The sequence below is a fragment of the Amphiprion ocellaris genome, chromosome 9 (genome assembly GCF_022539595.1).
Source record: "Amphiprion ocellaris isolate individual 3 ecotype Okinawa chromosome 9, ASM2253959v1, whole genome shotgun sequence".
Taxonomy (NCBI): domain Eukaryota; kingdom Metazoa; phylum Chordata; class Actinopteri; family Pomacentridae; genus Amphiprion; species Amphiprion ocellaris.
In genome coordinates this window covers 25,513,140-25,527,357 of record NC_072774.1, presented here as the reverse complement: position 1 = coordinate 25,527,357, position 14,218 = coordinate 25,513,140, and the positions used below count along the sequence as shown (strand labels likewise).

General features: G+C 39.8%; 1 protein-coding gene and 1 non-coding gene across 2 annotated transcripts in view; one reads left to right on the top strand and one right to left on the bottom strand.

Annotated features, from left to right (window-relative positions):
* The first annotated feature begins 471 nt into the window (after window positions 1-471).
* trnae-cuc (transfer RNA glutamic acid (anticodon CUC)) lies at window positions 472-543 on the top strand. Its single transcript has one exon. It is a non-coding gene; the product is annotated as a tRNA-Glu (tRNA).
* Window positions 544-2,956: 2,413 nt separating this feature from the next.
* LOC111573421 (A disintegrin and metalloproteinase with thrombospondin motifs 16) overlaps window positions 2,957-14,218 on the bottom strand; it is a 53,817-nt gene continuing 42,555 nt past the window's right edge. Inside the window, exons 19-24 of the mRNA XM_023277567.3 lie at window positions 7,212-7,416; window positions 5,871-6,059; window positions 5,680-5,736; window positions 5,283-5,498; window positions 4,983-5,130; window positions 2,957-4,883 (exon numbers count right to left, since the gene is read on the bottom strand). Of these exons, the coding sequence (XP_023133335.2) occupies window positions 4,768-4,883; window positions 4,983-5,130; window positions 5,283-5,498; window positions 5,680-5,736; window positions 5,871-6,059; window positions 7,212-7,416 (931 nt within the window). The 3' untranslated portion in view covers window positions 2,957-4,767. The remainder of the gene's footprint in view (window positions 4,884-4,982; window positions 5,131-5,282; window positions 5,499-5,679; window positions 5,737-5,870; window positions 6,060-7,211; window positions 7,417-14,218) is intronic.

Here is a 14,218-nt window from a genome sequence, read left to right as displayed (position 1 = left end):
TCGGGCGAAGGCAGGGGACACCCTAGACAGGTCACCAGTCTGTCGCAGGGCTACATATACAGACAAACAAGCACTCTCACATTCACACCTACAGGCAATTTAGAATAATCAATTAACCTCAGCATATTTTTGGACTGTGGGAGGAAGCCGGAGAACCCGGAGAAAACCCACGCATGCACAGGGAGAACATGCAAACTCCATGCAGAAAGATCCCGGGAAAGCCGGGACGCGAACCAGGGATCTTCTCGCTGCAAGGCCAAAGTGCTAACCACTACTCCACTGTGCAGCCCGTCTTTAAATATCTGTCTTTAATTAGACAAACTGACTAGAACAATTGGTGCTTAAACTTGTTGAGGAATGAACGTAACAAAGTTTGGTTTGGGATAGTTAAGAGATGACATGACTAATTGTGCTCTTCCTGTGTCGTTGTGATTCCTTTAGGTGTAGATGTGATGCTGTAACCCATACGACTCCCTGGTGGTCTAGTGGTTAGGATTCGGCGCTCTCACCGCCGCGGCCCGGGTTCGATTCCCGGTCAGGGAACTCCTTTTGCGTTATCTTTACAACAATTGTACTTTTATTTAAACGAAGCTGACGTTGCTGTTTGCCTTCATCCAGTTACTAATTATAGCTCGTAATCATGCGCTTTGCATGAGCAGCAAACTCCAAAATGATTCTTGTAAAAATGTAGAAAAATGTAGAAAGTAATCTGTGGCCTGCTTTTGTTTTTTGGCCCAACGTGTACAATTACTTTTTACATTTTTAAACATCTGTGTTTTGTCAGAAGAGGGTGCTGTTGTACTAGTAACAGTTTCAATGTCCTTTTTGCTCTTACACAGTCTCCGCACACACGCATATGCACACACACATTTCTGTACAACTACTTCTGTTGAGTACAGTAATGAATGACTAAAACCATTAAGTTAGATATGCAAACACAACAAAAACAAAATACACAGTCACCTAATAGTAGTATACATATATATATGTGCGTGTGTGTAGAATGTCCATTTTCCACTTGTATGGTGTAACCTGTCTTAGTAACACTGTCATGAGCTGAGCTGTGTTTTTGTGCTTTCACACTGAGCCCTTGTTGCATGGAATATCCATGCAGATTCTTGACATTGTGTTTGAGATCAAGGACAAACTGAGGTGGTTTTGCCTCTAACCAGCTGTATAACTGCACTAGACTTGGTTTATTGCACTTCAGTGCTCATAAAAACAACTGGATAGACTCAGTAATTCATTTGCCATTCCTTATTTTAAATATTTTCAAATAAAAGGTTGTGCTAAACAATTCTTCTCAATACTGTATCAGTTTTAATTCCAGTGGCTGAAAGGAAATAACTAAAGGTGCTGGGATTGCTGTAGGTGCATCCTGATGGAAAGATAATAACCCTGTAACTTCAGATGAACCTTCGGAGCATAGCCTTGAGGCTAAAGAGCCAACTCTCTGCAAACAGATGCAGTCAGAGATAGCATAGTTTTTTTAAAGTGGAAAGGGCAACATTGTGCAAGCTCCCTCTCTTCCTGCCTGTCATTGACAGATAATCTCCTCTGTTACCTGACATGAGTGAGGTTACATTTCCAATTGTCTCCATCACCTTTTGTTATCTACAAGAAGCCTTTGTCGGATCACTATCATTATGTAAACAAAATGCTTCATCCTCTTTATCCCTTTCTTCTTGAATGGTTGGATTTTCTCCTATTTTTTTTCTGTTAAGCCGAGAAATTAATTTACTGCTTAATGTAAGTCAAACTACATCCCACTAAACCAGTAAATGATTGTTTTGAAGGTCCTCTAGAAGTGTCTTGCTAAACCACTGCTGGTATTTAATATTACCAGTCATTTTTGAGGATGTGGTTACATGATTTCAACATTTTGATCACAGAAATGCGACTTTTCTCTCCTCCTCTGAGACTTCACTGGGGTGCAAAGTGGCTGATGACAGTGCATTCCACAGACTTAGAGGGAGCGTATGTGTCTGATTGTGTGTGGTGTTGCTTTTGTCAGCAAACTGTCATTGATTAATAAAACAGTTTTTAAATCTTTGAAAATCTTGCAGACATTTGCTTGTGAAAAAACCCCGCCGTAGCTGTGGCCTACATTTACTCAGTAGCTCAGTGTCTACACAGACAGAGTAGAGCAGTGCCCAGAGCTGGCTCTCTAGTAAAGCTATAAATCGACTACAGAGAGGTGGCTGACAAGGATGAAAACCCCTTTTTTCTCTTTATACCCACCTCTCCCTCTGGCTTATTCGCCCTCTTTCTCACAGCATTTTTCTGTGACACCACCAATAGTCTCCCATATTTCTTCTCACACTCTTCTTCTTTCCTCCCTCGCTCTTCATCTGTAGTCCGTAGGGCTGTGCCCCAGAATATGACAATGGTTATTTTGTTTTGGGAATCTGTGTCTCCTTGACTTGTTGAGAAATGACTAAAGAGGAAAGCCCAGACACCATATGTCATAGGTGTTGAAATGGCTAATACCACATTGGCATTACCGTTAGCCAGGATCCTACATGGCATATGTGCTCCTCTCCGTTGCATGCAGAAACCCAGATCTTAGCAATAGGCCTGCTGTCTTATGAATTATGTTGTGATACGACATATAATGTGCACAGTGAAAGAACTGTGGGATCAATAAAGGTTCTGTCTATCTGTCTATCTATCTATCTATGTATCTATCTTGAACCCTGGTGCATTTGAGCTGGGTTCAGACACATAAAAAAAAACAAAACACCATTAGCAGGAAAATCATATCAGATGACTGTGACTGCTAAATGCTTTTCATATTAGGTGAAAGGTGGTGGAACTGCACACTCTCCCCTCAATGTTTTAGTCTTTTTAGCTCAATATTTAGTTTTATGGCTCATGACTTAACTGTTTTGATTCTGTCTCATCAGTGGATTCCTTCAGAGTATTTCGGAGTTTATTCCAAACGAAACAATAGCACTGCTTGAGAATTTTGTTTTAATTCATAGGGTAATTAGTAACCTGGCTTGGTGAGATCTTAAAGCAAACAAAGGAATATAGGGGGGTGGGGGTTAATGTACGTTAAATAGAGATAAACTGTATAATTGTGCATATACTGGAAAGAAAGACAATAAATAGAAGGAAACACTGTACTTATGGAGGTATGTTTAAATTTACAAACATACATTACAGCTGTTACATGTGAAAGTTACAAAGCCACAGAAATACAAAAGAACAGTCGAGTCCCTGCTGTTGTGGAGGTGAAAACGGGCAACAATGACAATAGTGATGTTAATAATATGCTGAAAGGCAAATCTTTTGTCAGGGCACGATGACAGCAACATGCCCGGTTGTAGACTTCAGCCAAAAAATATGACGGAGGTGATCAAGTTTCCTTCCCGAGCCTTTTTCCACTTCACAAGAATCCATAGAGAGTTTAAAAGTTTCTACCACCTGGAAGATGAAATTAAGTCAGACTTACAGCTAAAAGGACTCAAACCAGACTCATGCTACAACTGAGTTGCTGTCACGACATATATATATAAAAAACATTGTAATAGTATTAGCCATTATCCATCAGTGCTTTCAAACCATAATTGATATGTAATGCATTTTTGTGCCACATCGATGAATGCAATGCATGACTGTCTTTTATGATAATGTAAAGTAATAAAATGTGGACCAGTGACTTTTTTAAACAACATGCTCATATGGATTGTTACTGATAAAGATTTCAACTTGACAAGTTTTTTTCAGACTTCTGTTTTTCAAAGTCAAATAACTCTTTTGCATTAAAAGGTGCAGTTTGTCAGGATGTAATGAAACATAATACAAAATATCAAAGTAATGGGTTTAGGGTGGAGTAATAAAAGGACATATTTGTAATGCTTATTAATACAGTCTTCCAGCAACGCTGTATTCTAAAGCCAATAAATAAAACAAACAATACTGTACATGGGTCACATAATTAATTTGTTCATTCCTGAAACTTGAGGACTTCACATTGATTTGGTGAAATCAGTGTGACAAAGTTGTAGCACCAGTGAGTATGAAGGCCGGTTCACACAGACAGCTTCATCTCTGAATAGTTCTCTCGTGTATGAATAATTTCTTTCCTTTTTGTCTCTTAAATGACAGGACAGAGCCAGCTGCTCTTGTCCAGCTATTGAGGAAATCCATTCTGAGTGACCCGTTTTTAATCGAGCTCTGGGTAAAATTATATCTACGTAATTACTTCTTTGAAACATCCCTTTTCATAACCAGTCCCCAGATTAGCAATTCATGAAGAGCTGCAACACAGACCAGGGTGTATCACATGTTGTGCTTGAAACCTCATCAACAGTTTCTCTCTGTTGGTTTGCCATCAGTGGCCTTTGGCTGGCTGGAGATGCTGGTGTCCTGGGTATAGATCTGTTCACTTACAGTATATAAACAAAGCTGGGCTTTTTCAGGCTTTCAGTTTCTTTCAGACATGTCAGTCCTATTGGCTTTAATCAAGATTCCAATTTTGCTAGTTCCTCCTCATTATTCTCTTCTTTATTTATTCTGTCCTGATCACATTCCTGTGTGATGCCGTCAGCATCAAGTTCTTGTATCCAGATGTCCGGCATCGCAGGGAGAACAAAGGGCACGGCAACTCTCTTGCACTTCCATTGAAACGTACTTTGTTTTTCAGTGCTTGCCACACGCTTCAAACAAAAACACGTCTTTTCAAGCATGGACATCAAATACAGTCTGTTGACTATCTAGCCACCTATCTGTCTGTATTCCAGACTTAGTCACTTCATAAAATTATAGGTTTGAATTTGAGCAAGACTGGCAGCACTGCTTGCCGTAGAACTTGTGGTTGCAGACTCCGTGCTGAGGCACCAGGTAGCACCAGTTGAAATAATCCCTACATGCAAGGTCTGTGGAAGAAAATAGGCAATAAATGAAAGCTTGTTTAAATTCTGACAAATGATTTTATGAGAGTTGTGTTCAGACTACATTGTGTAGAGCGTCGGTACCTTTCTTCTCAGGTTGTGGACAAAAGTTGGTGTTGCAGGCCTGAGACATGGGAGGTTTAAGATTGAGGGAACAGCCAGGAGATGGTTTCCCCTGGAGGAGACACTGGACCGTCCTGGCCTGAACTCCTCCTCCACATGTCACTGTGCACTGTGGAGTATGCAGAAACAAAGACTAATGATGGACACCATAACTCTCATACAACACATACTGTATATCACAATTTACAAAGTGCCTCTGCAAAATGTGATGCGGCACTTCTTGAACAGGTCAGCTGTGTAATCTTGTGTTTGTGAACATACCTGAGACCACGGAGACGAGTGCCACCCTGGTCGAGGCGGAGGATGAGGTTGGGGCTGAGTTGGATGTGTGCGTTGATGCGTCCTCCATCGGTGGACCGGTGGGGTTGTGCGGACGGGACATTCGGCCAGGATGCAGGGCTTCTGGAGCTCCACGGTGGGTTTGGGAACATGGTGGCACTTCTTGGCAGCAAGTTCTCTGTATTTTCCTGCAGTGTCCTTTATCATAAAAAACATTTTAAAAATGCATAAAAACTATGACACAGCACCTAACACAAGCTATAGCAGTGTATGTATTTCATGCAAACATAATTAAAGTCAGTGATTGAAAATGGATTTTCAACATATGGAACCTATAATAATTAGGAGTTGACATTTTATTGTATTCGAGGAAACATACTTTCTCTGCACACTTGATGAAGCGCGTTTGATAGCCCCGACCACACGTTACCGAACACTGAACATGGAAAAAAGGGAAAGAAAGCAAGAGAAGTTATTTACATTAGCTGAAAATCTATTTGTGCAGTGCACAACTACTGCTTTCTTCATTTAAGTTTTCCTATTTTTTGCCAGTAGCTGCTGTTGAATCACCTCTTGCCATGTGGAGACGAACCACTGGACCTTGCGTTGCTTCTGGCAGCGTTTGATGAAGCAGGATTCTTGACTGGCAGGTTTCGGCAGGCCTGCACACACATTGTCAGGAAGTGTCTGGGCACCTGGGTTGGTGCTTGTACACAGCACTGTCCTCTTCTTCAAACCGTTGCCACACTTACGAGAGCACTGCCAAATAAAAGGAAACAATATCCTGACATTTGATGATGTTTAATGCTTTAAGCTAAACTCTCCTTGCCAGTGGGGGATTAGCTGGTTCAAATACTGCTGAGTTACAATATTATTTCCAATATCTGCAAAAATGACCAGGGACCTGTTTGGGTTTTGTCAGGTGACATGGAGGCAAAATGTGTTATGTAAAATGCTTTACAATGCTTTAGAATTTTTAAAAAATCATTGGAGTAAATGATTTTTTAAAAATTACAGTTAAAACTGTTAAAAAAAAAAAAAAACAAACTTTTTTTTACAGTGTACTGGGCCATTATGAATTTAAATGCTTCAACATTTTCCAACATCAAGTTCACATTGTTAGGAACATTTTGGCTGATTATTTTCAATTCTTCAAGCACATTTGTACTACTGTTTTAACCATTTTAGAGGTAGCCAAGGAAGTATTTATGAAAATTAACTCAAGATTTGACATAAAATAAAATTACTGCATGATGTAAAAGTAGAAAAAAGTCACAAGCCAAAGATTTTAACAAGCCAACTATGCACACAAAATATTTTAGAATATCTAAAATACAGCATATCCAATACTCCACACAATGACTTACTGTGCTTTACTTCTTTCATAATTCCTTTGAGACAGTCCAACAGTTCCCTCAATATTCATTTTGATTCTAGGCACACATCTAATGGCGCAGCCTAAATCGTAATCCTGAATGTGTTTCACTACATCCAATAAACATGGAGGTGTGACGCACTGCACCGTGCCACAGAGAACCAGGGAGGAAGTAAACTGGACACCATTTGTGCCATGTAGCTCAGGATATTTGGGGTAAAATGGCTGTTAAAAAGGTTTAACAGCGAGACAAGTCACCACACACAATGTACAGGAATTGGAGTGAGAACAAAAACACCAGTCTCGGTAGGCACATTCATAGTTTAAAGCCACTGAGATCACCGTCATAAAACATGGTGAAGCCATCGAAGCCAGGTTCCACTTAACAACGCAATGTGCACGGCTCTTCAGGCTGAATGGCGAGTGTTTTTTTTCCAGCTGTGGATTAAGGCTTTGTAAGAAAAGTGCAATATGCCCTCACTTGCTTACATCGGTGTCAACACACTGAAATACCAGCTGCTCTGTTACATGCTTACCTGAGACCACGGCCCAGTGCTCCAGACTGGAGGACAGCTGTGAGGGTTGCAGGCCTGTCTCCTGGCTGGGGCGGCCTGGGCACACCGAGAGTCAGCCAGAGCGTCTACGTCGGTCTGGCTGCTTCTCCGGACACACAGGACCTGCCGTGTCTGCTCCCCTCCTCCACAGCTCCGGCTGCAAACCCCCCACTCTCCTACAGACCAGCTGGGACAACACAACACAAGCCTGCTGAGTCAACATGCATGGCAACTTAATCACTTATTCCGACAAGAAGTGTGCAGGAATTCATGGATGATAACATTATAAGTGTATGATAACAGATGTGCAGTGGCCTCTGCAGACATTTCAAAATGAAAGTGACTGTAAACTTAATAAATGTAGCTTTTTATCCTTTAGGTATTGCTATTTATTGTTGTGGTTTACATAGCTGACACAATGTGCTTTTAGGCTGCATGAGAGTGGTTGCTCTATCAACTGATGGCCAATAGCTGGTAGAGCAGCTTGTCCACTAGTTGCAAGGCTGGTGATTCAATCCCAGTGTCTTCCTGTCCCCTTGTGTCCTTAAGCACAACAGCGAATCCACCATTGGTGTGTAAGTATCAGAGTAAATTGGTAAAATAGGCAAATATTGCAGTGCTTTGCAAACCAGAAAGTGAAAAAGGCACCATTGAATCCTGTAGATTTGTCATACACTCTAAATAAAGTCTGCGTAAATTGTTGACATCAGGCACATTGAAGCATTGCAAAACTGTTCAACTTTGGTTCATGGATGACTGACTTCAGAGCAAATCCCGAAACACCAGGCTTTTAAACTGTAACTTAAACCCCACTGCAAGAACTTAAAACCCTCTGCTTGCCCAAACTCAACCCTCATCACTACTAAAACTAAACATCACCACATATTTCTTTAAATAATTACCTCCATTTGCACTGAACATTCCAAAGAAATATGTTGGAAATTGCAAAAAAACAAAAAACAAAAAACAAAAAACTTGTATTGTTTGAGATATATATCAAGCAACCTTTATGATATTGCGCCACATTTCAGGACTGTTAGTTGATATTACTTTATAGTGTTTTTTTTTTAAACACCTCACCCTGATGTCTTAAGTTGCCTAATCCCTAAGTTTTCTCTCTTCCTAAAAACCTTGTTGCATCTATTCCAAGTGACCCCAATCTCTCGGTGCAGGCAGCTCAATCTCTCATCACACACTTTGTCTTCTTCTCCCTAACTTCACCCCAGTGTACCCACCCAGCCTCCTAAGATCTACCCCAAACACCCAAAAATGTTGCTGTCAGCACACTGAGTTGTGTATATTAGCAGTCTAAACTTTATTTGCAGTAATTTGGGTGCATCACTTGCTTGGAATGTTGTATAAGGTGAATGAGGAGAGTGAAGCTCTAAAGGGCATTATACATGCACTGTTGAATCTAAATAAATATAGAGGGAGAAAATCCATCTGGTCTGATATATGTCATGACTTGTCAGAGGGAAGATACACACTCTAGTGTCATCAGAGGATGATTTGGATAAGGGAAATGTAGAGATGAAAGTTTCTATTCGGCTGTTTAGTTCAAACTGCTAACCAACATATACATGCAACGTATTTAACATGCCGACATGATATTTATTAGCATTTGGCAAAGAAATAGGAGCTGCACCTTCATGGTGTCATTAAATACAGAGATAAATGCAAGCAGACGACCGACTCAAATCACAGAAATATTCAGAGAAACATTGTGAGATATATTTGAGTGCACTACGTTCACATTGTAGGTTTCAAGAGGCAGGAAATTCAATATATTATGTATTTTTATTATATGTATATCCATAAATATTCCACCTAATATACTGTGCAAGATTTCTATGAAGTGATATATATGATTTTGTCTAGGTTAACTGAAATGGAAGTATGTCTACGTTCATATTAGTATACCTAATGACATATTGTTTTGGCTCTCTTACACCATTTAGTTACAGCTCAGATATCAATTTCTGCACAGAAAAGTAAAATATAGCCACATGACCTACAGTGGGCAAATGATTTATTGAATTTAATATGGTGGATTAAAAAGATGATGCATTAGGGCTTAAATAATACCGAAGCGTATTTACGTGCAAAGTAATGACTTCACAGGAATGACCATTGACTTAATATGCTGATTAATGTCGTATCAAGTTTAGACCATCTTGAGATCTATCAGTACGTTTGGTTGACAGATGAGTCAGCATTGCTCTGTCTGGACAGAAGCACAAGGATCAGGTATCCAGTGGACAGTATGTCAGATGGCCTTTGTGGTTTAAATGACGCTGTCTGGATGCACACTGGGAGCATTAAATAACCTCTGACCAGTGTTTACGGCTTTGCCACTGCATGTGTGTGCTTGAACTTTCACATGTATATGTCAGTGTGTGTGAGTTGTTTTTTTTTTGCCTATATCAGTGTACGCTCACTCCAAGACAGAATGATATCATGCTCTAAATGTAGTGGGCATCGGAAACCTTTTTCCATGATGTAATGCATGTTTGGTCCAACTCGCTAGGTGCAGACGCAGCAAAATGAAATAACTACGTGGCCTCAGAATAGTATGACATGCAGAGATGGACTGATGACCACAGCCAGCAAGTCTAGTCCAGTGTGAATGTTTTGGTCGATGCAACACGTGTTTTGTCTCAGCTCACAGGTTATGCATGAAGCCACACATAATGACCAATATGTTGCACTTATTACATGCATGTTATGAACAGAGGCGCTTTGTGAACATGGGAACTCACAACACTGTGCATTGTAGTGGAGAAAGGAAAGCAGCCTGGAGGTTTACACTGAATACAATGGGGAAAATATTGATTAAAATATTATTAGTATGATTTCAGATATTCTGCTGTCAAACTAGAACTATCGCTTCTAGTGTTTACTTTTGACTCTGAACACTGGTGATTTATGCAAGTGTTGCTTTGTCCAAATTCTTACATAATCTAAATTATCTATCAAAACACTCTTGAAAATACAGGGTTCCTCTAATGCACATATATAAAGACACACGCCTGAACATGCACATCTAAGCCAGTCCAGCTGTAGATAATGAAGGAGATAGGGCCCAGACAAGAGTGTAAACTGTTGTGAGATTACTTTACAGCCACTACTAACACCGCTTCTTCAGCTCAGTATAAACACACAAATCCATTAGTGACTAAAATGCTGATAGGACAATGGTGTGGAAAGAAAGTGGAAAGAAATATCAGAGAGGAACATCCACTTCCTGAGATAACCACGAGTGAGCAGAGGAGTAGCTGTGCTGGTGTTTATCAGAGAGAGGCAGACTGTGAATGTGAACACATTTATAAATGACTTTTTAAAGATGCAGACAGTGAGACAGACAGAGATGCAGACAGAGCGTGCAGAGAGTGTTTGTCATACAGCCACAGCCTCACAAATCTCTGTTGAGAGATTGGAAGCGCACAACTTAGACTGACTGACAGCTATCCTTGGCTGGCTTCTTGGTGGTACCAGTGTGTGTGTCTCTGTGTGAGTGTGTGTGCAGGGTTAGACATGGTTGGACAGGTCACACAGAAGAAGGAGAAAAAAACACCACATCAAAGTGTGGAGGCCATTAGATGTATGTTTACAGCCGAGCCTGAAGCCACCCAGGTAATGGACACTGCAGCTGGGGGTCTTACAGCACTGAGTGTACGTGGACGGGTGAGAGGTTGGACAGAAAGGTCTCAGCGATGACCTCTAAGGTTTCACCTGATGACTCTGTGTGTGACAGACTGACAGACAGACAGAAACTGAGGGTAGAACCTGGATAAATGCCCTTATTTCTCCTGAAATGTTTAGTTTCCTGACTCCACAATGATCCATTTACCAATAGAAGCACAATTGAATTTTCCACTGTAAGCGTGGCATAGAAACATAATACACTACATTATGGTTCATAACATACAGTATTCATATGTAGTAATGTCAATTTGTGTTATCTGATTTTTAAAAGAACGTAACTGACAAAAACAGATTTGTTTAGGCCATTTATTAAATCTTGTTTTGATAGACAACGGACATTTAATAAGTGCATTAAATTTGTTATTAAATCTCAGTCCTAAAATAAGTCACAAAACTTTTATTAAGCTTATTCTGCCATTTTCTACCATGTCTTGTTTGGATACCCAAAGAAACTTCATGCTCCCCCTTGGCAAGTAAATGCATTTTCATTAGCTGGGGAAACTAGTAACACATAGAGCCAAGTTAAATTCCATTGAACTTACAGTATCAATAACATACATACTTCTTTCCATGCATGTTTCTCGTTGGTTTCTCATGTGTACACAGCTAATGCTGCAATTCAATGCAGCATTAAAAATGTTATTAATTCTACCTGACAGGTCAACATGCCTGTTGCTAGAAAAGTCTATTCAATGCATAGTAATTAGACAACCCTATCTCTCAAAAATCACATTCTTCTACATCTAAACTACATTCTCATGTACAGTTCACAGTAAATTTAAGTTGGTTTTGAAAGAAAGAAAGGAAAGATTGAGACATCCGTGATACTCATTGACTTTCAGTTTCATTGGCTCATTGTTTGGTTAGGTATCAGCACCAAAACTGTGATTAGGGTTATGGAAATGTTGTGCTTTGGTTGACATTTTCAGAATGATAACTACATTCTAGAAATTTGGCTAAGTTTAAGGACCAAAATTATATGGTTATAGTTGGAAAATAGCATGACTTCTGTATATGACTGTATATCGAAGATAGATAGAATCTCTTTGTCTGATAAGAGGAAGTGCCTGCATTCTTTCTAATGACCAGCAGGGGGCAACTCCTCTGGTTATAAAAAATAATATGGATTGTATAGAAGTCTATAAGAAAATTACCTTATATTTCTCCCTTGATCTGCTACCTTACTAATTTTTTTCCAAATGAGTCAATGGCCTTGGTCTCGAGACTTTTTGGATATGGCATGATTTTCATCTCATTTTGAGTAAAATAGATGATAAAACAGGGTATGTTTTTGGGCAGGGCTACCTTGTGATTGACAGGTCACTACTGCGTCCTCAGGTTTGCTATTCAGATCCACCAATTACTTGTTGCATCTGTTGTCAAAAGACCAATGTGTAGACAGCCAAGTACAAAATTAGAGGCTGCACACCAGTCACCACACCAATGGCTGACATCATGGTGGCTCCTTCTGTCTTTTATAGAAAGTCTGTGGTTAAAATATGATCTTTTCACAACATGTCTGAAGCTTCTCCATTTTCTAAGTTGCTAAGGTTACAAGTCCTGCCCCATGTAATATATGATGGATTGACTAATAGTAAAAAATAATGGCAAATATGCATCGATTTGAAACTTATTTGTGATTTGTCACATTTGTCACCTCAACACATAGTGGAAGCTGCAGATTAGCTTGGGGAAAAAAAACAAGAACAAGAAAACATTTATTTTTTTTACCAGCATTTGTGGCACATTGTAAGTTGTAAAGCATTTTTTCTACTGTTTCTCTTATTTTGTTGTCTGTTGTCAGATGGTGATAATTTGACATTCCAACCATGCAATAGCAATTAAACCATCCACACAAAAGTAAGCATCTCCATCTGTTGAGGAAAGCCACAAGATGTGCTTGAAAGCTTTGGAAAAAACAAGTAAGTTGGACTCTGTTGAGAGCTTTTCACTACCCTTACGTCATCGTGTCATTTGACAGCTAGTGTGGAAGCTTCTTTGTTAAAATGTGAGCTTTAATTCAACATCATAAAGTAACTAAAACTTTGTGTTGTATTTTTAAAAATCCTTGGTAACAGTAATTACACAAATAGTGTCCTACAGTTAATAATGTAGACAGCAGGTGGAGTGCAGTGGTAGCGTTCCTAACATAACATTTGGTGAACCTTTTTATCCAAACTGCTCACAGTGGTTTTTTTTTTGCCTGGGTGGGAATCATCTGTACAGTTGGCAGTGGTGTCTGAGCTCACAGCCCCAGTTTCTCTTGAATATAATAGTGAAAACAAAGTGGGTATGACTGCATAATATACAACATATTGCCACACATGATGACACAATGAACCACAAACATGACATGATTACTTAAAACGTCTGACCTAACAAAGCTCTGGAGGATATGGCCCCCTCTTCTGAGGACCTTTATTTATATATTTCCTGTCAACGCGATCACTACTTTATGTCAGTGAATATGAGACAGCTCTGTGGTCATCATGCAGCATTTTCCAATGATACCTGTTCCAAAATGGAGACAAACTGAGCAAGAAGGAAATATTCAGGCAGTGACACGACTATGCAGAGGAAAAATCCCCTTTTGAACAGCTGTTGGTCACTATAAAACATGAGATAGATGGTAATGTAATCAGGATTCCATGATTTCAGAGCAGATTACATAATGTTGGTGCCCTGTATAATACTGTATCCCTGAGAAAATCTTTTTGAAATGTGGGGTTTCTTTGCTGGTGTTGGGACACCACCAATGCAATAAAGATTGAGAGATTGTCTCATAAGCAAAAGGGGGGATTCCAAAGAAAAGCACTGAGCAGAAGAGTGACAGACACAGAATAATGGATAATTCTACATGCATTAGCGCTTGTAGATTATTGTGGTTTTAGCCTGCACTGATTTTGGGGTGGGGTCCAGTAGGGACACTTGAAATTGTCCTAATGAGAGGGTGAGAAAGTTTGGATGGAAGTGAGCTTCAGAGTAACTTGACACTGCGACTCTTTCTCTGCTGCCCTGCCCTGTCTTCTCCCTGAGTGTGAATGTGTGTGTTTGCCAGACAGCAGCTGATGGCTATTCATTTTGCTCTTGGCATCAACACAACCATCATACACCATGACTCAGTGTATATGCTACATTATATTTTATGCAAACAAGCACAGAAAAACCTGTACATCACTACATGAACCGCAGATTTTTCGTAGTGTTCCTGATACATCACTTGGTGGTCTCCGACACTGTTGTATTTCATTTATTCCTAAACATTTAAAATGTCTGAACACTAA